Below are 24,249 nucleotides of genomic sequence, written 5' to 3' on the forward strand. Positions count from 1 at the left end.
CTCTTCATGGCCTAGTACAAATGTGGAAACTGAGGCCCACATTTGGGAGTTACAGGGACCTGCTCAAGGCCACGCACTGGGAAGGAGGCCACTCCAACTTCCCCGAGGCCCAGCTGTCCCTGCCCATCCAGTCTTTTATCTTCAACCAGAGCGTGTGGGGATGGCCACCCGGAACCAGCCAGGCTGTGTCTCACTTTTAAGCCTTTGCACAAGCTGTAACTTCCAACGAGGATGCCCTCTCCACCAGCCACCCCAGCCTCCCCTAAGCATGGCTATACTCTGCCTCCTTTCCTAAGGGTCCTGCCTCTGACCTCTGTCTTTGAACCCTTCCTATTGTGTGTGTCCTGGGTTCTAGGAGTTCTGTGGGGTCTCCAAGTTGGTGCCTCTGGGCCTGGCTCAGTTTCCTACCGGGGGAGGGGGGGGTGGCGTTCCACAGGACGGGGTGGGAGGGGAGCCTGGCTTTCATTTCCCTGGGTCTCTCGAAAGCTTCAGCACCCAATGCAGGTTCAAAAAATACTTGCAGAATGACTAGATGAATCACGTGCATGCTATAGGAAACACAGTTGCCATGTTCAAACAGTCCTTGCCAGCTTTAAGGGAAATCAGGAAAGAGTGACTTTTTGACTTGTGTAATGCACCCTTCATGGTGAGGAAAGCGTTCTGGAATAAGAAACAATACAGAAAACAATTGCCAGAGATATATGTCTCCAAGGACCATGCCTGGTGTTTTCTTTCTCTAATCCACAGACCCACAGTGGGAGGCAGGAGTGATCGTGTCCATTTTACAGGGGAGTCAGGTGGGGAAGCCTATGCTCTTCCTGGGAGAAGACTCCAAGAAAAACATGCCACCTAGTCGAGCATCGGTAGTGATGTGGGCACTTGACTATTTTTCTTGTGCTCCCCTTTCCGGGTAAGAGTGCGTATGGAGTGGGCTGGGCGCCAGGCAGAAGGACTAGACCCATTGACCATGTACTGTTTCCAGAAAAAGGGCTGCTTTCTTCTCCAAAACACTGGCAGGGTGTGGAAAGTCGGGCCACCTGGGACTTTCTAAGGGGGAAGGGAGGCTAAATACTGCGCCGACGCGGCTGGCTCCCTGGCGATGGGGAAGCTTCCCTCTGGCAGTGGCCCCAGCGTCAACTCACTGACCTCAGGATGGCATCAGGGGAGAAGTGCTGGCCACCAGCCCCAGGGGATGCTTGCTTCCGAGGCCACATTCCTGCTAGCTAGGGGAATGGGGCAAGGGAGCTTCCATGAGGTCCCCGGATTCCCTGGCTTGGTGAACACATCACCTGTGTGGGTACACATTCTTTCAGGGAGATGGTCCATAGCTTTGTGGAATTCTCTGAGGAGTCAGGAATGCCCCTACCCCCCAAACAAATGTCACTCTTGGGGAGGGAAGAGAAGGAAGAGGAGAGAGGTGGGGGGGGGTCTCAGTTGTGTAACCAGTTACATCTCAGAGAGGGACAGTAGCCTGGGAGGGGCCTGGCAATGGAGGGGAACAGGAAGGCAAAGCACTGGCCTGCAACCCCATTTCCTCCTCCTAACCACTCAGGGTGAGGGGGGGAGGCAACATTTTACAGGTGACCTGCTCGGGTTCACACTGCTAGTGAGCAGGAAAGGCAGATCTAAACACCAGGCTGTCTGGGGCCAAGCCTTGCTCTGTTCCTGGCACCAGCCTATCTTTGAGTGAAGAGCCAGCAGAGTCCCTGAGGCCTGTGAAGGGCAGGTCTAGACGGAGGGGGTGAGGACAGAACACTGAGGTGTGCAGAGATAGAAGACAAAGGCCTGGAGGCGATGCTTCTGACACTCACCCCACCTGTTTACCCCAAACCCTCCACCTACTCCACACCTGCCAGGCCACAGCCATGGCCATGCGTGGCTGGGAAGAGAGAACTCATGGCTATGCACCTGCTTCCCTTTAAAGTCCCAGCATTGACTTTTGGGGCCCTTAGATCACCCAGCAAATCTAAACACATTCCCACCCAATGCTCTCCCACTCCAGGGCTACGGGGCCACCGTTTCCCACTGCCTCCTCTCCTCTAGCTTCTACTCTCTGCTGAGGGTGTGAAACAGAGATCACCAGCTAAATTCCACATCATCCCACCTCACAGACTAGCACACTGCGGGGGTGGGGGGGAAGCAGGTGCGACCACGGCAGAAAACAATTCTGAGTTTTCCTCAAAAAGCAAAACGTAGAATTACCATATGACCCAGCCATCCCACGCGCAGGGACATACTCAAGAGAAGTGAAAACAGACCACACAAAGACTTGCACAAGAATGTCCACAGCAACATTATTCACTGAAGCCCCAAAGTGGAAGCAACCCAAACATCCACCAGTGGAGGAGCAGATAAAGAAAGCGTGATGCACCTGCACACTGGGATATTATTCATGTGTTAAAAGGAATGAAATTCTGACCAGTGTTACATGATGCACCCTGAAAGCAGCCTGCAGAGTGTGCAAGAGGCCAGCCTCAAAGGCCGCTTACTCTATGGTGCTGTTTATATGAAGGGTCCAGATCAGGCCAATTGGTAAAGACAGAAAGTAGATTGGAGGTTTTAGGGCCTGGGGGAAGGTGGGGGGGAATGGGGAGTTGACTGTTTTAATGGGGTAAGTTTTCTAGGGGGAGGTGATGAAAATGCTGAGGAATCAGTGGTGATCAAGAACATGCCGATTTGTGAATAATCAGCAGTTGTGGATGAACAACTGTACAGATACTAAAAAAACACTCGATTGTACACTTTAAAGGGGGTATTTTACTGGTGAGTTACATCTCAATTAAAAACACTTGCATGAGGACCCTCCCCCCTCTTTTCTCTGCAACACACACTCTACCTGTCTTCTTGCTGTGGGGGATGACCTGGCCCTGCTCCTGTCCGAGACCGTCCCCTCCACCCGGGCACTGGGCCCTGGCCTCTGTCACCCAGACAAGGACACTGCTGCTACTGCAGCCCCTTCCCTCTCCAGCATCATCCATTTCTCTTTTGGTTTGTTTCATCAATATGTAAACATATATAGTTTCTCTCACCTTAAAAAAAAAAAAAAACCAGAATAAAATAAAGCCAAAAAGTAAAAAGTAGGAACCCTGCCCCTTGACCTCACATCTCCTTCCAGCTACTGTCCATGTCTCTGTTCCTCTTTCCAACCACACCCCTTCACTTGTCTATTCTGCTGTCCGCTCTTCCTCCCCTCCACTCTCTCAAACATACTATATAATCAGACTCCCATCGCTGATCACTATCAAAATTGGTCTTGTCAGGTCACCAACAACCTCCATGTCACTAAATCCAGTGGGCACGTCAGTCCTCATCCCACCGTGCCATCTGCTGACACTGGAAGTGGTGGATGGTTCCCGCCTTGTCAGAGAGCCTTCTTCACTTGGCCTTGGGACATCACTCTCTCTCGGTTCTTCTCCTATTGCCATGACTGGTCCTGCTCTGTCCCCTTGTCTCCCTGTCCTCTAAACGTTGGTGGGTCCCCACGCTCCGTCTCAGGACCCCTTCTCTAAACCACGTTCACCTCATTGGCCATCTCTCCTCACATGGCATTTACATGTCCATTCCCAAATTTCCATCTCCAGCCTCTACATTTCCCTTTACTCCAGACTCCAACATCCAGCTGCCTGTTTGACTTCTGTTTGTATGTGAGAAAGGCATCTCAGATTTAACGTGTCCAAAATTAAGCTCTTGATTCCCCTCCCAAACTTGCTTTTCATCAGTGTTCCTAATGTTGATAGACACAGCTATCCTACCAGTTGTGCAAGCCAAAGATTCCTCTCTCTCTACCCCACCCCATGCCATATACTCCATCCACAAATCCTGCTGTTTCCTCCTTCAAAACACATCGAGAAGCTGACTCCTTCTCCCTGCCTCCTTCAGCGGTGCCCCAGTCTGCCTACCTTCTTAATGGGTTCCTCTGATTCTGCCCTGGTTCCACTGTGGTCTATTCTCCACTCTTCCTAAAACAGTCAAACTATGTCCCTCCTCTACTCAAAACTCCACTGGCTTCTTATTTTTCTACAGGGGTCTATGAGATCAGTGCCTCCCAGCTCTCTCTCTCTGACCTATTAGCACCTCTTCACTTGCTCTGCACCTTGGCTTCCTACCAATTCCCCCAAAAGGCCAAGCTGACTGCTGCCTCGGGGCCTTTGCACCTGATGCTCTCTCTGTCTGAGCAGATTCTCTTCCTTCAGGGACAGGTACAGTTTTATCTTTCTGTCTCTGCTTCAACATCACCGTATCAGAAAGGCCTTCCCTGAGTAGCCTACGTAAGACAGCAAGCCCTTCCTCACTGTTTCCTTTACTTTGCCTTATTCTCCTTCATAGCATTTATCATCCCCTGACACATTACATGTCTGTTTATGCTCTGTCCCTCCCATTCTAACATAAGCTTCATGAGAACAGAGACTTTACTTTGTCAAAAGCTGAGTCCTCAGAGCCCTAACGAGAGCCAGGCACACAGCAGGTACCCAGAAGTGTTTGTTGAACTCATCTGTGTACACGAAACTCAGGGGCCAGTCCACACATCACTGGAGAGGAGAGGTTGGTCGCTCCAAGTCAGGGGCTCGTGTCTCACTCCTGGAGCTCCCCAGAAGCAGGCAGATGGGTTGGTGGCCTCTCATCTGCACAAGTGATAGGGCCTATCTTGAAAGCACCAAGCCACCATCATAAAGAGTAATGTAAATCAGAGCAATCACAGCAACAATAGGCATCTCCTGAGGTTTACTATGTGCCAATTCCCTCACAAAGTACCTTATTCCCTCCCTCACCCTAAGTAAGTGCCAACTCCAAGCTGGCATCAGAGATACCATGGTGGGCAAAGGACAGCCTCCCACAAGGAACTTATATTTTGTATCATTTCATTTATTCTTTGCAACAACTCTGAGGCTATATCCCATTTGGGGCACAAGCCTCACCAATTGAGAGCACTCAGTCTTGGTCCAGAGACTGTCGGTGCCCAAGGGAAAGAAGAATTCACACTGACATGGTGACAACAGGCTGGTGGTGACAACAGGCATGGTGACAACAGGCTGACAGTGGCTATGCTGGGGCCCTGGGCCTGGTGGGATTATATAACACATAAGAAGACAGGTAAGATCCCAAACTTACTAACCTGGCTGCTGCACTCAGCCCAAATAGGTCACGTGAGTAAGAGCAATCAGCATGAAGTTCTGAAGTCAGGGCAAAACCCAAAATTAACTGCAGGAGTATAGGATCTGTCAGCAATATGAGAGGAACCCCAGCGAGGGTTTAGAGTGCAAAACCCCCAGGACTGAGGTGTGGCTGTGTTGTGCCTTTGAAGGGGGAGGGGTGCACGGTGCACACACCTCATCATCACGCAGCCTTGCTGAGCTGACTCCAGGTCATTGGCTGATGCGGGGGCCCCTCATCCAGGCTGGGAGGCCTAAGCTGGCACAGAGCAAGACTATCCTTCACTTCGGGGTTGGACGAATGGGGCTTTCATCAGCCATGTGACCTCGGAAGTGCTATTTCCCCTGGCTGAATCTTGGTCCTCCCCCATAGGGTCTTGACCCATCTGAGGGCTGCTAGGTAGGCGCTGGAGCAGAGGGCGGGGCCCCCGGGGGAAGGGCCCTCAGGGACACAGGACAGCAGCAGTAGTGATTTTTCAGTGGCACCCAACGGCATGGACGTAGCTCACCATTTTATCAACCAGCAGGGCAGTGCGGGCGCACACTGGCTGAGGTGTGGCTGTGCTCAGCGGGAAGGTGGAGATGCCAGTCTCCATGTGGCAGAGCTATTACAAGGAGAAAATAGAACAATCCCTAAAAGCCCTCAGCACACGCTTTGGCCTTCCAGAAAAGTCTGGTCAGGAGCCACTGCTAGGAACCAGAAGGAGCCACAGTGAGAGAGGGTTCGGGAGGCAGATCTGGCTTCGGGGTACCAGGAAGCACTGCCCTAGGCAAGGGAGATCAGTGAGTTGCACGTTACTGGAAGCGAGCAAGCAGTGATGGCTGATGGAACCAGGATAAAGGGTTAGGCAGGGGCCCGCAGGGCTGGATTTCATAATCTGGGGCCAGTGGCCATGTTCCCTAATAAAGGGAAAAAGGGAAATTCCTCCCATGTCACTGCCAGTCAAGAAAGTGGAGGATGGCTGGAAGGTGGATGGATAGGCCAGCTCTGCCTCTACCCCATTCTCAGTTGGGGGGCCACGGGGAAGTGCTTACTCTGAAGCTGGCCCCCCAGTAAAGCCTCTAAACCAGAAGCTTGATAAACTCAATACACGTTCCTTTTCCTCTTGCTGCCCTTCCAATATCTTCCTTCCCTCCCCCTGCCCGGAAAGAATGTGATTCAAGTGTTCAGGGAAAAGCCAGGTCCGGGCTGCTCGGAGAAGACAACAGCACTTGTGTCTGAGGTTTGGGCAGAAGCCAGGGTGGAAACGTCCCAGCTTCTGAGGGTGCAGGAGAAGAGCTAGAGCTTTCACTCTTTGCAAAGCCCAAGCTGTTGCTGGGGACACAGGGGGACAGGGTGGCTGCAGAGCTGGGCCCAAGAGCTGCAAGTGGGAAGAGGCGTTAGGAAGTTCAGCGCCACTGCTCTTCTCTGCTGATGGAAGGAAGATGCAAGTTGGGCAGAAGGCAGGACTGGGAACCATATGAGAGAGGAAGCTCCGCAACACCTGCCCCTATTATAAGTGGGCAGAGGATCTGGTCAACATCCTACCCTGCAGGACCAAGGCTTGGACCAAATGGGAGGCAGCCTGACAGGATGGGGTGGGGGGAATGTGCTGGGCAGAGCCATGAAACCCTGAGCCTGGCTCCACCTCTAGCTGGATCTGACCCCAGGCAAGTCACTTCACCTGCACCAGTCTCCTCAGGTATAATGGGGGGTGGGGGTGGGGGGTGTAATACCAGAGAGCTCAGAAACCTTGAGCCCTGGCCTAACAGAAAAAAATAGGCACATGAGGACTCCAAGGTAGAACAACTGAAGGCATGGATTAGAAGAGGTATGTGTGCACAGGATCAGTATTGACAAGAGCCAAAAAGTGGAAATCACCCCCATGTCCATTGCTAGATGAATGGGTAAACAAACCGTGATATCCACACACACAGTGGAAAACTGTTCAGTCTTAAAGAAGAGATGCTGACACACGTTATAACATGCATGAACCTTGAAGACGCCGTGCTAAGTGAAATAAGCCAGTCACAAAAGAATGAGTACCACAGGAGTCTGCACAGAGGAGGTGCCTGGAGTGGTCAACCTCAAAGAATGTGGAGCGGTGCTTGCCAGGGGCTGGGCAGAGGGGAGCAGGAGTTCCTGCTGAGTGGGTACAGAGTGGCAGGGGGACATGAGGAAGTCTGTGGATGGTTGGTGGTGGTGGCTGCAGAACAGCAGGGATGTACTTAACGCTGCAGAGCTGCATACTTATAAACGGTTACAATGGTACGCTTTATGTATATTTTACCACAATAAAAAAAACCCCACAAGAATAAATACAAAACTTCAAGATGCTGCCTAAGGTTTGGTTCTTCCTGATGCATGAAACCTGAGAACTGGGGTATGGTGAATCCCATAACTGAAAGCCAGTGTGAGGTAGGGGTCCAAATTCAGAGGCCAGAAGAGAGAGCTGGAGCACTGGGAGGTCAGGGGACTGGATGCAAGCCCGCAGCAGAGAGGTGGGCACCAGACAATGAGGAGATCCTTCCAGAAATGGGCCTGCAACAATGACAGGTGAGACAGGGGGGTCCCAAAGTCCCGGGGAAAAGAACTCAAAGCAGGCTTGCTCCAAAGCTGGGGGTCCCAAACACTGGGGAGCCTGCCTGCCCGCCCCTGCCATCTCTTAGATTCTTGGAGAACCAGGGAAATGAGGTCTCTTGAAAGAAAGCAAGAAACAAGTTTGTAAGTAACCGGGAAGCCTGTGAGAATCCTCAGTGTGGCAACCACAGAGAAGGCTTTTTGAACAAATTGAGGAAGAGCACACGGACCTCCGAGGGGGCCTTGGGGAAGTTGTAAGAAGGGCAGGTGAGGGTGTCTGTTGATCCTGATAATCCAGGCCACACTCCTCTCTCCCCCGCCAGGATTTCAGCCCCCATTCCCAGAGGCACAGGGATCAGAGTGCAAGGTGGGAGAGGATTTTCCCACCCAACCAGAATAACAGAGAGAATCCAGGAGACAAAGGGGGGTAGTTTAAGCCATCACTAGCTATGCAAATCTCCCTGTGCTTTATTTTTATGAAGATAACAACAGTAGCAAGCACAAGAGTGTTTTAAGGATTAAAAGAGAGCATATACAAAGTGCTTAACATAGGGCTTCCACAGTGTAAGTGCTCAATAAATATCATTGCTGTTCTCATAATCCTCCTCCTCCTCCTCCTCATCATGATCAAGCTGTCATGTTTTTGCTCTTTCTGAATATGGAAGAAGAGCAACTGCAGAGTTCAGAGCACTTGGAAGGCATTCCAGGCTTAGCACCCCACTCAGGATGGTAGGGCTCCAGGGAAGCAGGATGTCAGGGCTCTGGAGGCCCTGGGGAAAGTCCTGTCTATACCAGGGCTGCCAACCACCCCAGAAGAGTCTAGCCCCAGAAGGTGTCAGAGTTACACTTAGGCCTAAATACAACCAGCTTTTGATTAAAGTTCCCAAAATATGGGACATCCAGACTAATTAATATTTAGCTGTAATGTTTTAAGCCTTCCTTTTCTTAATATGAGACCTAATTGGGTGGAGAAATGTACTAATCTGGGCATCTCGTATCTGAGCCTGAGGCAGGCCCTGGTGGGCAAGGCCCTAAATTAGGTTTGATTCAGGTGGCAGGTTTAGAGGCATAGCACCCAAGGGGAGCCCAGATGCTGAGGAACAAAAGCTTTGCAAGTTCATGCTTATAAAATAATTTGGGGGATCCCTGGGTGGCGCAGCGGTTTAGCGCCTGCCTTTGGCCCAGGGCGTGATCCTGGGGACACGGGATCGAGTCCCACGTCGGGCTCCTGGTGCATGGAGCCTGCTTCTCCCTCTGCCTGTGTCTCTGCCTCTCTCTCTCTCTCTGTGTGACTATCATAAATAAAATAAAATAATAATAATAATAATAATTTGGCTATGCATCCCTTTTCCTTACTGCTGCAGCTGCTATGAATGTTATCACAAGGGCACCTGGGTGACTCAGTGGGTTAAGCAGCTGCCTTCGGCTCAGGTCACAGTCCCAGGATCCTGGGATCAAGCCCCACATTGGGCTCCCTGCTTAGCACGGAGCCTACTTCTCTCTCTCCTCACTGCTCATGCTCTCTCTCACTATCTCTTTCTCTCTCAAACAAATAAATAAAATCTTAAAAACAAAAAGAAAAAAAAGGGAAAAGAGTTGATCAGGGAGACAGAATGATAGGAGCAGGGTGGGTACTAGTATAGATGGTTTGGGCAAGGAAGGCCTCTTTGATAAAGTTAACATTTGAGTGGAGACCTATGCAAAGTGAAATATATATTTCTGAAGGAAGAACATTCTTGGCAGAGAGAATACCAATGCAAAGCTCCTGAGGTGGTGCTTGGCTCCTGGTGAACTATTCAAAGTTTCAGGGCTGCAGATGAACCCCTGAAGGATGGTGCTTTTTAAAATTAAGATACAATTCAAATACTATAATATTCACCCCCTTTTTTAAAAAAAGATTTTATTTATTTATTTATGAGAGACAGAGAGAGAGGCAGAGACACAGGCAGAAGGAGAAGCAGGCTCCATGCAGGGAGCCTGATGCGGGATTTGATCCCAGGACCCCGGGATCACAACCTGAGCCGAAGGCAGACGCTCAACCCCTGAGCCACCCGTGTACCCCCAACATACACCTTTTTAAAGGACACAATTCAGTACAGATACAAAGTTGTTGCATTTTTTAAAAAGTAACGATTTGATACTAGTTCTGACCAAGATGGAGTAACAAGGATCAGATTTATCTTCTTGCCTGAAACAATAAAATATCAGACAAAATAACAGACATTCATAGAACACTCCACCCAACGATGGCAGATTACCCATTCTTTTCATGTACACATGGAACATTTACCCAGAGACACCAAATCCTGGGTCATACAAGAAGCTTCAGTAAGTTTACTCTATGTTCTCTGACACAATGAAAATAAAACAGAAGCCTATGACAGAAGGGTCCCTGGAAAATACTTGAAAACTAAATATTCCTAAATAACCTATGGGTCAAAGATGACCTCAAAAGGGAAATTAGAAAGTATTTTGAACTAAATGAAAATGAAGACTAGGCGGGATGCTGGTAAATAAGTAGTTGGGAGAATTTGTAGCATCAAATGAATACCTTAGAAAAGAAGAAATGTTCCAATCGATGACCTCAGCTTCCACTTTAAAAAGATAGAGAAGAACAAATTAAATCCAAAGTAGGCAGACAAAAGGAAATAATGCAGGGAAGCGTGCAAATCAATGGAACCAAATGGGAAAAGTCAAAGGACTCAAGAGCTGGTTCTCTTGTAAAAATCAATGGTATGGCTCCATCTGTAGCCTGCCTGATGAGGGAAAAAGGAGAAGACACAAATTAACAAGATCAGGAATGAGAGAGGCAACATCACTACAGGCTCTACCAATATTAAGAAAATAATAAGAGACTATCATGAACAACTTGATGTCAATAAATTTGGTAACTCTGATGAACTGAACTTTCTTTTTTTTTTTTTAAAAAGACTATTTATTTATTCATGAGAAACACACACACACAGAGGCAGAGACATAGGCAGATAGAGAAGCAGGCTCCCTTCGGGGAGCCCAATGTGGGACTCAGTCCCAGGACCCTAGGATCACGACCTGAGCCAAAGACAGACGCTCAACGGCTGAGCCACCCAGGAGTCCCAAATTGAACTTTTTGAAAGACACAAACTACCAAAACTCACAAAAAAGAAACAGATAACCTGAATAGGCCTACATTTATTAAAGGAATTGAATTTGTAGTTAAAAATCTTCCAACAAAGAAAACTCCAGCCTCAAATGTCCTTGTAAGTGAATTCTACTAAACATTTAAGGAAGAAATAATATCAATTTTATTCAAACTCTTCCAGAAAACTGAAGAAGAGAGCATATTTCTCAATTCTATAAAGCCTGCAGTATTCAGACATGACAAGAAAACTACAGACCAATATAGCTATCAAGAACATAGACACAAAAATTCTAAACAAAATTTTAGCAAATCAAAGCCTACAATATGTAAAAGGATAATACATCATGACCATGTGAGATTTATCCCAGGGATACAGTACTGGTTTAACAGTGGAAAAATTGTGATTTGCCATACTGACATACTAAAAGAGAAATACCACCTCAATATCTCAGTAGACACAGAAGAAGCATTTGACAAAAGCCAACATCCACATCTCATAAAAATTCTCAGCAAACTAGAAATAGAAAGGAACTTCCCCAACCAGGGATGCTTGGGTGGCTCAGTGGTTGAGCGTCTGGCTTTGGCTCAGGGCATGATCCTGGAGTCCTGGGATCAAGTCCCACATCAGGCTTCTTGCATGGAGCCTGCTTCTCCCTCTGCCTATGTCTCTGCCTCTCATGAATAAATAAATAAAATCTTAAAAAAAAAAAAAAAAAAGGAACTTCCCCAACCTGATAAAGGGAATTATAAAAAGCCTATAGCTAACATCATACTTAGTGCTGAAAGACTAAAAGAAAGCTTTCTCCTTCAATCAAGAACAAGTATGTCTGTAGTCAGTGAAATAAGGCAAGAAAAAGAAACAAGCCATCCAGATTGGAAAGGAAGAAGAAAACTATCTTTACTCACAGACCTGACTATCTCCACAGAAAATCCAAAGGATCTACAAAAGAGCTACTAGTGCTAATAAGTGAGTTTAGCAAGGTTGCAGGTTACAGTTAATATACAAAATGCTACTGTATTTCTACATACTAGCAACAAACAATTGAAAACTGAAATGAAAAACCAGTATCATTTATAATACAGAGTATAGATAGAAATCTGACAAAATACATAAAAGACCTATGCAAGCAAATCCGCAAAACAATTGATAAGAGAATTAAAGAAGACTTTAAAAAATGGAGAAATGCTGCATTCAAGGGTTGGAAGGTTCAACGTCGTGAAGATGTCAATCCTTTTCCTATCTAAAGATTCAACACAATCTCAATCAAAATCTACAATTTTTGAACTTAATTGACTCTAAAATTCATATGGAATACAAAAGACCTAGATGGGCCAAAGCAACTTTAAAAAAAAGAACAAAATTGGGGATTTAACAGTATGTGATCTTAGGACTTATAAGGCAATAGTTATCAAGACAGCATGGTATTGGTGCTAAGAGAGACAGATCAAACAAAAAGAATATATGGGCAACTAATTTTCATCAAAGGTACAAAGGCAATTCAGTGGAGAAAGGACAATGTTTTTAACAAATAGTGCTGGAACAACTGCATCTCCATATACAAACAAACCAAAACAAAATAAAACTTTGTTCCATACCTCACACCATATACAAAAAATTAGCTCAGGGTAGATCATAAACCTAAATATAGAACCCAAAGCCATTAAAACTGCTAGAAGAAAACACAGAAAAAAACCTTTGTGACCTTGGGTTAGGCAAATACTTTGGACATGATACCAAAAGCACAACCCATAAAAGAACAAACTGATAAACTGGACTTCATCAAAATTAAAAATTCTAGGGATCCCTGGGTGGCGCAGCGGTTTGGCGCCTGCCTTTGGCCCAGGGCATGATCCTGGAGACCCGGGATCGAGTCCCACGTCGGGCTCCCGGTGCATGGAGCCTGCTTCTCCCTCTGCCTGTGTCTCTGCCTCTCTCTCTCTCTCTCTCTCTCTCTGTGTGTGACTATCATAAATAAATAAAAATTTTTTAAAAAAGGAAATGATTTAAAAAAAATTAAAAATTCTAATCTTTGAAAGACACTGTTAAGAGAATAAAAAGCATGCCACAGACTGGAAGAAAATACTTGCAAATCACATATCTGACAGAGGACTGTAGCCCAATGGTTTTCAAACCTCCCCTCCTACAATGACAGTCTATTCTTAAGGGCTCTTTGTTTAAGAGAGAGACTCTGTATAAAGTCCTAACCAGTAAGAATCTGGAGCAGTGGCTCTCTACTTCAGCATCACCTGGAGGGCGTGTTAAAACACAGATTGCTGGGCTCCACCCTCAGAATTTCTGATTCAGTAGAGCCTGGGGGTTTTCATTTCTTGTAAGCTCCCTGGTAATGCTTAGGCTGCTGGCCTGGATATCACTATCTGAGAACTGCTAATCTAGACCAATTTAGACCCAACTAGAAACAAAGTCAAATGCAAGATTTTCCCTCCAAGCAAAACTAAACTATGCTCACTAAAAAAATAATTTATCCTCTTGCCTTATTTTTTTATTAGCCAGAGACATCTGTAGATGCTAATCAGCATTTCTGATCAGCAAGAAATAACAAACATGACATCACTGAATTGGCATGATTCTAGCCTTGCCTCTTTGTTGAATACACATTTTGGTTTCCACAAAGCTGTTCAGAATTCACCCTTGGAAAACATACACGGCCTTATACCAACCATGCCGTAATGGCGACACAAAAGAAGCCATCCCACCTCAGTGAAGTTCATCAACTTCTCCTGACCCTCCACCTCACATGGTTCCCCTTCCCCCACTCCCACCCGGCCCCAGCCCCATGCAGGGCTGCCACCGGGTCTCACCGTCCAGGATGGCCCACTGATTGTCAATCTCTGTGTGTTTCAGGTAGGAGTCTTCGATGGTGGGGTCATAGTCAGGCACAAAGATCTTCTGGAAAAACTGGATGGTAAGGGCACTCTTGCCCACACCCCCATCTCCCACCACCACCAGCTTGTAGGTGGGGAGGTTGTCACTGGGGACGGCACTGGTTGCCATGTTTCTGGTAGGTCAGACCTGCGGAGACAAGACATGTATAATGAGGGGATTTTCTCCTTTCTGACCTTGGAGGAAAATACTGAGTTTCCTCCCTCCTCACACAGTGATAAATACTCTCAATTATATATTTGCTCAATCATTTGTTGAATACCAACCATGTGCCACACCTGGTCTTGGGGACATAGTACTATTAGACACCATGAGGTCTTTAACAGCCAAAGCCACATCAAAAAAGCTTTTCCACCACCAAAGTCTGCCCTATTCCTGTCCAGATAAACATGCGGATGCTAGTCCGAGCAGGGATGGCACAAATGTTTGACTCTGGTCACAGGATTGCTATGCCCGGGAGGATCTGATGCTGCCCACGCTAAGGGAAGGCCGGCATCACAGCCTCGTGCACCAGAGTTCAGGATCTCCGTGCCCACCCCCCTCAGAATTTAGTGATCATGGCTCCTCTCCCAGTGTCTCCTTACCCCTTGTTATATAGAAAGTTGTGCTAAAATCTCTTGACATCTGGTCAACCTCCGTGTTAGCTAGGGAGGAGGCAGGAAGGAGCAGGACTCAGTTTTGTGTTAAAGATGTTGAGTGCAGCTAAGGCAGGGGTTCTCAACCAGGGGCAATTCGCCTCCCGGGGACATTTGCAACATCCGGAGATAATTTTGTGTTTAAAGCCAAGAGGGTGTTCCTGGCATCCAGTCAGTGGAGGCCAAGGCCATGGCTACACATCCTACAATGCACAGGGCAGCCCCCCACAACAAAGATTTATCCATCCCAAGGTGTCACTAGTGCTAATGAGCTAAGGTGACGAGGTAGGAGCCAGAAACATGCGGCCTGGATTCTAAAGAACAATTGAGCCTTAACAGATAAGGCCTGATTGTGAAGAGGTCGTGACAGCAGAAAAGGGAAGAGTGATCTCTGAAAGCAGTGTCATAAAGTGACAAGGAGCAGAGGGAGGCAGACAGCACAGAAGGAGCACTCAGAAAAGGGTGGTTGTAGGGACCTCGGCTGCTCACTGCGGACCCCGCCAGGGTGCCAGGGAGAACAATGCCACCCCCTGCTGCGGAACTCCTGGGTAGCACGAAGGCTGGCCTGGTGCCAAGAGGGTGCCAGCTTGATCCTGCCACACAGTACTAGGAAAGAAAGAATCTCTGCAGAAGCTGGGAGGCAGAAAGGCATGGCATAGGTGTGACGGGGACACTTAAGGGTGTGGGGACAACAGACTGGGTGTCCTGCATGCCTCGCTGCTGCTTGGGAAGGCCACGTCGAGCCATACTTTCCTTACCTATCAGATAAAGGGCTGGATTTTTTTTTTTTTACAGTTATTTGCGGCTTTTAAATAGTCCTCAATTCTAGATATCAACAGAACGGGTGATAGACACCACTGTGGGTTATGTGGCCACACTGATTTGCATGGGGCTATGGTCGAGAGTCATTGCATAATGCTTTGCAATTACTGAAGCTTGATGTTGACATTTAGGATTTCCCTGCAGCATGAGGAAGTATAGCTGCTTTTATACACAGCAGCTGAGTGTGTAAATCTGTCCCGCCTGGACTGAGAATATACTTGCATAAATCTATCAAAATTTAAAATGACATACCCTCTCTCAAAGCTATATGGCCTATGAGAATTTATTCTAAGGAAATAATCAGACAAGTGTACAAAAAGATATGAAGAACGGGGAAAATGGAAATCACTTAAATATTGGGAAAGTTAAAGAAAAAGTTTATCTACACAATGCAATACTATGCAGCCATTAAAAAGGATGATAGTCACTAACCTAGAAAAAGTTTATTCATGTAGGGAAAAAAACCCAAACAGGCTGCAAAACAACAAGTACACATGACTGCACTACCATGAAGTCACTTATCTATGAATCTGTATGTCTAGATGTGGTTCTAGGCAATATAGGTTCTCAATTTTTCTCAATACTTGCTACAACAAGCTAGTATTATATATACATATTGGGAAAGCTTGATAATATTAAAATATTCCCATCAATGGGAATAAAGGGTACGGCATAGAGAACATAGTCAATAGTATTACAACAGCATCGCACGGTGACAGATGGCAGCTACATTTGTGGTGAGCATAGCATGGAGTTGGTGAATCACTATCTTGTACACCTGAAACTAATATAACATTGTGTGTCAACTATCCTCAAATTTTTTTAAAGATTTCATTTATTTATTCATGATAGACATAGAGAGAAATAGAGAGAGAGAGAGGCAGAGACACAGGCAGAGGGAGAAGCAGGCCCCATGCTGGGAGCCCAACGTGGGACTCCAGGATCAAGCCCTGGGCCAAAGGCAGGCGCTGAACTGCTGAGCCACCCAGGGATCCCCAACTATCCTCAAATTAAAAAAAAAAAATTAATGTTTCTGCCAAATAAAATGTTCAGGCTACCCAAAAATGTATGACTCCATGTCCTTCGGGGAGGGATTTAAGCTGCAGCCCCAGTATCTGGTGCCCTGTCTCCCCAAGTGGGGTAAAGGTGGGAACAAGCTGAGGCTTTGGTGAACTGAGCTCTCCCACATGACAAGAGATAGCGGTCCAATGGGGCCACAGAGCAGCTGGCAGGAAACAGGAATGGGGAGAGGAAGGCAAAAGTCATCTCTCCCTCTCCCTCGCCTCTCAGGTAGGGGGAGCCAGGTGTAGCATGGTCTCTTCACGGCCCCTCCTTACCCACACTGTCTTGGCCAAGGGTGGAAAGTGAGTGACACAGGGCCAGGGTGAGCATATTTGCTTGTGAAAGAGGCTGGTTTTAAAGCTCCCCTATGGGGCACCTGGGTGGTTCAGGGGTTGGGCGTCTGCCTTTGGCTCAGGGCATGATCCTGGGGTCCTGGGATCGAGTCCCGCATCAGGCTCCCTGCAGGGAGCCTGCTTCTCCCTCTATGTTTTTGCCTCTCTGTCTGTGTCTCTCATGAATAAATAAATAAAGTCTTCAAAAAAAAAAAAAGAAAGAAAGAAAAAGAAAAAGCTCCCTTCCATTCTCTGCTGGCAGCAACATGAATAAAAAATACTCAGTGGGTGGGAAGATATCAAGAAGGAAAATTATTTCTTTTGCTTTTCTTCTCAAAATAAAACAAGATAAGAAATCCACCAGTAAGTATGACAGAGGACATGAACTGTATCTTTGAGTTGGTACTTAGACCACCCACAGCAGAATCACCTGGGGACCTGCCTGCAGAGCAAGGCAGCTGGCAGGAAATGGGTCAGATGAAAGTCTCCTTCCTTTCAGCGTCCTGCCCTCAGGGTTTGGACTTCTGAGAGACCCCAGGCAGCCAACTCAGGGTTCCCCCCCAACTAAGACTCTATGTACGCAGGTTAGAATGCAGTTAGGGGCAGCTCGGGTGGCTCAGCGGTTTAGCGCCGCTTTGGGCCTGGGGTGTGATCCTGGAGACCCGGGATCGAGTCCCACGTAAGGCTCCCTGCACGGAGCCTGCTTCTCTGCCTCTTTCTCTGTGTGTCTCTCATGAATAAATAATAATAATAATAAAAGAATGCACAGTTAGCACAAAAATTGGTCCGGATCCCTCGTGGTTTAAAGCCCTTTGAAGGTTTTAAAGCGCCTGAGTGGCTCAGTCGGGTAAGTGTCTGCCTTCGGCTAAGGTCATGATCCTGGGTTCCTCAGATGGAGCCCTGCATTGGGCTCCCTACTCAGTGAGGAGTCTGCTACTCCCTCTCCCTCTGCTTCTCCCTCTGCCTTTGCTTCTCCCCCTGCTTGTGCTCTCTCTGTCAAATAAATCAATAATATCTTAAAAAAAAAAAAAAAAAGCAAGTATGGCAACATGTTAAAATTTAAAAAAAAAAAAAAGAGAAAAGAAAAAAGAAATACCCTTTGGTGCTGCCCACATGTGATGGGCCCAGTCCCGGCTCCTTCACTGGACTTTCAAAGCTGTCACTGCTGTCACTGGTCAGCAGCACTGACATCTCCAGTAGTAGCTGTGCCATAGCCTCTTACATTCTACTCTCTCTACCAACCAGTTCTGTGTTCGCCCAGTGTGCCCTGCGGTTACACGGAGTCCTCTGCAGACCCCAGGTCCCCCTGGGAGAGCACACCCCTCCTTACAGGCCGGGCCTGAGCCCAGGATTCATCTCCTGTGGGAGGCACCTGCTTCTACTCTGTGCCCTGCGCTTCCTTGTACGGAGGCCACCCATACACTTGAAATGGTCTACACTTAACATGCACAAAAGGGCGGGGACCCCCTCTCCATACCACCAAAGTCCCCAGCAGAGTATCAGCAAGCAGCAAAGGCTAGCTGAAGGAATTGGAGGATCAACACTGGCATTTCTGAACTGTCAGATCACTAGCCACAGCACTGGCCCTGACCATGGAGAGGGCTAAGGGGCAACCCTCCCAGCCAGGAGTTAGGATTGCTTCCCTCCTTCTATCAAGTCAGACCAATCACACAGGAAAGCCCTGCTGGAGGCAACCGTTGGGGGGGGGGGGGGGGCAGGAAGGAAAGAAGGTTGCAGGCCCAAGAGAATGAGTCCAGAACCATGCCCCCAACCCAACCCCGCATCTGATTCATAATGGCTCTTCTCCTGATGGACAGGTTTTTCCAACTTTCAGCCTCCCCCCAAATAATCCCAGACTAAATGATGTGTTTGTTAACTGGGGAGGACAGTCAAAATGCCAAGGGGCATACACATCCAAACTCCTACAAAATAGGCTGGACTCCAGTGGTAAAAAGAAAGATTTTTCTTTTTTTTTTAGTCACCACAGGCTATGACGAAAGACACCACAGGATAAAAAGCTGGCTGGTGGTTAAGGAGCAAACTGCTTACATTCACAAGAGCTTGCCCCCAGCCTATTCAACTAGAAGATCAGAGACCTTTCCGGATCTTTTTCGAGATCATTACAGAGCGTCAGTTCTTCGCTCTTTTGGAGGTCATGGATGGCCCCTTTGAGGTGGGAGGGTAGTGGGCCTAAGTCTCTTTTTAAAGCCCCCCCACCAGTTTTCCATGATGGATACCCTCCTACTGACCAGGTGAGTGACCTTGGGCAAATCACCGTTCACAGCCTCAGTCTCTTATTTGTAAGATGGGATTGGTTAGAAAATTATACTTTGCAGGATTGCCCTAAGCATGAGATGAAAATGTATGAAATGTGCCCAGCTTAGAGGAGCCGCTCGCTCACTCGCTCGAATGTTTGTTCTTGCGCCTTGTTTACTTTGTTCCCTGGAGAGGTTCCCTCCCTCCCCTCTCCCCCCTTCCTCCACTCAGAGGCTCCACCGGCAGAAGCCCCGCTGCCATCTCAGCTCCTCGGCGGGCTGTGTGGGAACGTCACCCACCATTTAGAACACTGTTTCCATGGGAAATGGCTCCAAGGTTCAGGGCAGCCCCCTCCGCTCAGAAACCAACTTTTGGAACAGCAGCCGCTGGGCGGGCGTTGGCGGGAGCGCGGGTTCCCAGGGCAACCAGGGCCCCCAGAGCCCCTCCCAGGCCACCGGCAGCCCAAGGCCTCGCTCCTGCTGGAAACTTTTTCCTAAAAGGCAGCATCGCTGCTTGGGCAATTTTATTTTATTATTATTATTATTTTTAATTTATGATAGTCACACACACAGAGAGAGGCAGAGACACAGGCAGAGGGAGAAGCAGGCTCCACGCACCGGGAGCCCGACGTGGGATTTGATCCCGGGTCTCCAGGATCACGCCCTGGGCCAAAGGCAGGCGCCAAACCACTGCGCCACCCAGAGATCCCTGCTTGGGCAATTTTAATGACACATATACAAAGACTCTGGGCATCTCCCACCAGAGAAATAAGCATTTTTGGCTGTCTTTGGCGGCCTTCCTCCCTCAGGGTAAGCACCATATTGCAAGGTGTGGAGTTGTTTCCTAAATGGCAGATTCCTCTCCCCAAGCAGCTCAGAAGCTCCACCAGGACAAGAGCCCCATCTCCTCATTCCCTTGCCTTTTCTAGGGCCAGGCAGGACCCAACACATGGGAGGCTCGGGGTCTCTTCATTGATCGACTGCGGGATACTGCCCCAGGGCAGCCTTCTATCCACCCAGCCCTCCTTGGGCCAAGAAGCAGGGGGTGATGCTCCTAGGAGGTGGGAGGCTGGGTGGACAGATGACCCCAGCATAACTTCTTCCCCCCAGCAATTTTCAGAGTGTGCTGGGAGGGTTCCAAGACCTCCAGGGGACAGTCTCTGTCAAAGCCCCACCCTGGCTCTCAAGGGGGTAGTCTGGGTGGGGGGAGTGTCATTTATAGCCTGTGACTGCAGTCAGGTGGCTTGAGTTCTGTTTGTGTCTCTGATATGGATACCCTGTGTGACCTGGAACAAGTTTCTTAACTTCCAGGAGCCTGCTTCCCCACTTTAAAACAAGAGAACAGGATACTCAAGAATGTGTGAGGCCCCAGTGAACAAAATGGAAAGGCCCCCAGCAAGGGCATATTTGCACTGATAAGCAAAGTAGTTGGCCCCTGGTCTCCCTCCAACCAGGTCGACCCCAGTTATCTGGACCACTTGCCTGCCCCATCAACAGCCCTAAGAGCACCTGTACCACATAGAGCTGCTGGAGGACCCAATACAGTAGCACATATACATGCCTGGGACAACAGAGAGTTCCAGCAGTCCCACAAACACCAAGGTCTAGTGGCAAATCTGTTGCATTCTTCGAGGTCCCCAGTTTCTAGGGCTTCTACAGAGCTTGTTTCCCCAAAGAATAGCTCAAAACAGCCCCCATTTTTCTAAGTGGACACATAAAAAAAGAAAGAGCTTTGTCTGCAGACATTGTCAAGGGATCCATAGGCTCCCTGGCCTCTCTATGCACCCCATCCCCCCAACCGGCACGCTTCCAAAGCAGTGTCATACAGTCCTGGCCAGAACAACTCGTGCCCAGGAGAGGCTCCATAGCAATAACACTCCCCACCATTTAGTGGGCATCTGTAGTGGACTGGCTGGACACCAAAGGCCACCCTGGGAACCATCTCCCCACACTGCCTTAAACTCTTTGGGTGACTGGTTTTATAGCATCACAGAGCTTTTTTCTTTGACTGTCATTGTGATTTTGCTAACCCACAGGGCACTCTTCGTCCTTGTTGTTTGCTTCCCTGGCCCTGACTATAGGACCAGATTCTTGGAGCTGGGGCAGTGGCCAACCCAGAGCCTCACCCAAAGGCGTTGCTAACTTTACTGAAAGTTTAGTTTCACTGCTTTTTGCTTCCCTAATCTTCTATACTAATTATTTTAAAGATTTTCCCAATCCCATCAGTTGAACTACAAAGTTGTCTGATAAAGAAGGCTGGAAGAAAGGAACACATTCACTATTAATGGAGCTCTTGGGCGAGTGAATGGATTTTCAATCACATTGAGCTGAATCAGCTCTGGGAAACTAATCTCATCTCCATGATGTCTGGGTGTGCCCAGCTCAGGGGGATGAGGACACATTGGGGGCAGGGGGTGTGTGTGACCCAACCCATGTGGAGGAAATGGCTCTGCATTCCAGGAGCTGCCCTTCCCTTCTGCACAATTCCCAGAAATGGGCAGCTTCCCAGGGCTGCTGCCTTGCAGGCTGTACATAGATGGTGTGCGGTCCCGCCAGGGGTCTAGGCCACTTGCTATCCCTTGAGGCTTCACTCTCCACTCTTGCCCTCCTCAAAACTTTGCCCCAGCCCATTGTCTCACATCTTTGCTAATCCAACAGCTCTGTCACTATACTACTCGACCCCTCCAGGAAGCCACCAGTCCATTCAGCTCATTCCATTATTAAGACTTACCCCCCCCACACACACACTCTACCACGTGTATTATTTTATGTGATAAAGAACCTTAAGCACCACTGGGTTTTAGAGGGTGAGGAGGTAGCAGGGATGCTGCTCCTCCCATTCCCATGGCAGACATCCTAATCGACCACTGTCCTCTTCCCCACTCAGTCTTAGAACCCTTTGTAATGCACACCTTGGTGGCCAGAACCAGGGGACTGGGGGAACTTGTATGCCCGGATCTAACCCACTACTCTCCTGGTTCCCTCTAAAACATGTCACTTATTGGCCATCGTGTTCTGTGGGAGGGTCTCAGGACCCTTAGGAGATGCCTGCTGGTTATCTCTGGAGAACTCTGTGACCCAGGTCTTGTGTGACTACAGCAACCCCCACTTTTCTACGCCATCAAATCCAAACTCCTCTACCAGGACCATGTCTGGACTGCTGGCATCAGGACAGAAATGGTCAGACAGGGATGCAGAGATCCAGGCAAAGGCCGACTTCTAGCGTTGGCCAGGCATAGGATGCTGTGCCCTTGGCCTTACTCATGACCCCCCAGCACCAGGGGGTTCCTCGTATCATGACTATTCACACTTGGGTCTTCCTGCTAGCTTGAGAGTGCCTCCTGACAGGGCCTGGAGCCTGGCTACTTATAAGCCCAGAGTCAGTTTGTGGAAATACTGCTATAAAGATTACAGGAGCAACCAAAGTTCAAAACGATGAACAATTAAGTAATTAACATAAGTGACGTGTCTGATGCTGTTGCAAGATTTTACCACATTAACTCCCTTAATTCTCCCAACGACCCTGGGAGGTATGATTGTCCCCATTTGACGGTTGAAGAAACTGAGAAACAACAACATCAAATAACTTTTCTGAGGTCACCCAGCTAGAAAGCAGCAGCGTCAGGATCTGCAATCATGCAGTGCAGCTCCAGAGCCCGTGGCTGGCCCATCAAGCTAGGCGTTTTCTCATGGCTGGAGAGATGGTGAGTGGGTGCAAAGGCAGGCCAGGCCAGAGGCAGCTGGCCTGGGAGTGCAGGAAAGAGGTCAGCAGTGAGCCAGGCAGGTGACGTCAGAGTCAAAGAGCCCTCCGAGGCCACATCCCTGCTCCTGTCAGGGAAGTAGCTGAGCAGGTCAGGGCCCAAGAGGCACCCAGGGCAGATCCTAGTCACTGGGAACAGACATACCGCCCACCCCCCAGCCCAACTGGGACAAAGTCAGCCACACGGTACGGGTCTCACCCTGCCGCATGCTCCTGCCCGAGGACCAAGGAGGAAGCTGGGGGGATTACGCAGCTGCCCAGCGCTGTGTGGAAGCACCAGGCAGCGTTGTGACCAGTTTTCTAGCACCTCTGTGTGGTGCCTGACTGCTCGTGGCCCTGCACACCGGGCACTCCCTGCCCAGCAGCAGTTGCCCCTCACCCAGGATTCCTCATCAAGGAGCGTGAGCCACTGACTCAGGCTGCAACCCTGAGCGAGCTGCTTATCTTCTGTGCCTCGGTTTATCTCTACTATGACAGTGGCAGCATTTGCCTCCTGGTGGTCATGCTAGGCTACGCTGATTTGCCAGGCTGTGTCTAGCCCATGGGGAATGCTCCGTAAACATCAAGTTGTTACCATCACCAGCAAGCTTCAACATCCATGCCAAGCCTTCCCCCTCCAGGAAGCCCTCCCGCCTCCCCAGAGTCCCACCTGAGCTCACGCCCTGCGACCTGCAACCGGGCTGGTTCCACAGGTACACAGCTCAACAGAATTTAGCCCTCACCACTCCCTCCTCCGTGTGCTCTCATGCTGTGTGTGGGCCTCAGCTTCCTCATTCTGCCCTGGCGGGCCACATTTACACCTTGGCCTAACCCAATCCAACGGGCCCCCAACTCTCTCTGCTGTCCACAGTCAGGTTAACCAGTGAGAAGAGCCAGGAGAGAGTGGACAGCTTGCATGGGACGAACTCCGAATCCCGCAGCAGCTCCAAGGAGAGGGAAGCAGATCGGGGAGGGTGAGAGGACCAGGCGGCAGCAGGAAGGCGATGCAGGCCCGCAGGCACAGGCACAAGGGCCCAAGCACGACCATGCAGGGTGGCATTTAGCCTCCTCATTTTACAAGTGAGGAGACAGAGTCAGAAATGCTAAGGCATTTGCCCCAGGGAAGAGGGTGGCAAAGGGGGAAACTTGGACTTGGTGAGTAAAAACAAAAACTGCCCCACTCATCACCCAGCTAGTCCTGGGTGCTGGTAGGTCTGAGGCTCTTGGCACTGAAGGGTTAACGAGGGCCCCAGGGTCTCAGGGCCCATAGAGCCTCTCAGAACCATGGGCCCCACTGGCATCCCCAGCTCATGGGGTGCTGCCCCCTGGCCCTCTCAGCCTCACAGGTCCTACCCCGGCATCCCCCATGCCTCCCCCATGTCCTACGGCCACAGGGAGGGTGGGAGTGAACTCAGTCCAGGGCTGTGGGGCAGGGCTGTCCCCTGGGTCACAGCATTCTTTAGTGGCAGCTAGAGGCAGAGAGGAGGCAGAGAGGAGGAAGTAGCCTTATGTTTAAATTCTTACTCTCAGCCCTGGGGGCCTATTAATATTTTCCTAATTCTGGGGCAATCACACCTGCAGCCAAGGAGAACTTCTCAGTCTTAGACAGGAGTCTGCATGTCCACCGGGAAAGTCATCGGGGCAGTCATCCCGCCAGCGACAGGCGGCTTC

At 49.0% G+C, this 24,249-nt stretch overlaps 1 protein-coding gene across 4 annotated transcripts in view; it reads right to left on the reverse strand.

Moving 5' to 3' along the window:
* The window catches only part of MRAS (muscle RAS oncogene homolog), a 57,851-nt gene that overhangs the window by 17,738 nt on the left and 15,864 nt on the right, over positions 1-24,249 (reverse strand). For all 4 annotated transcript variants that reach the window (XM_077864987.1, XM_077864985.1, XM_077864986.1 and 1 more), the window contains exon 2: positions 13,652-13,862. In XM_077864987.1, the coding sequence (XP_077721113.1) occupies positions 13,652-13,844 (193 nt within the window). In that variant the 5' untranslated portion in view covers positions 13,845-13,862. The remainder of the gene's footprint in view (positions 1-13,651; positions 13,863-24,249) is intronic.

This window comes from Canis aureus, chromosome 22 (genome assembly GCF_053574225.1).
Source record: "Canis aureus isolate CA01 chromosome 22, VMU_Caureus_v.1.0, whole genome shotgun sequence".
NCBI classification, from domain to species: domain Eukaryota; kingdom Metazoa; phylum Chordata; class Mammalia; order Carnivora; family Canidae; genus Canis; species Canis aureus.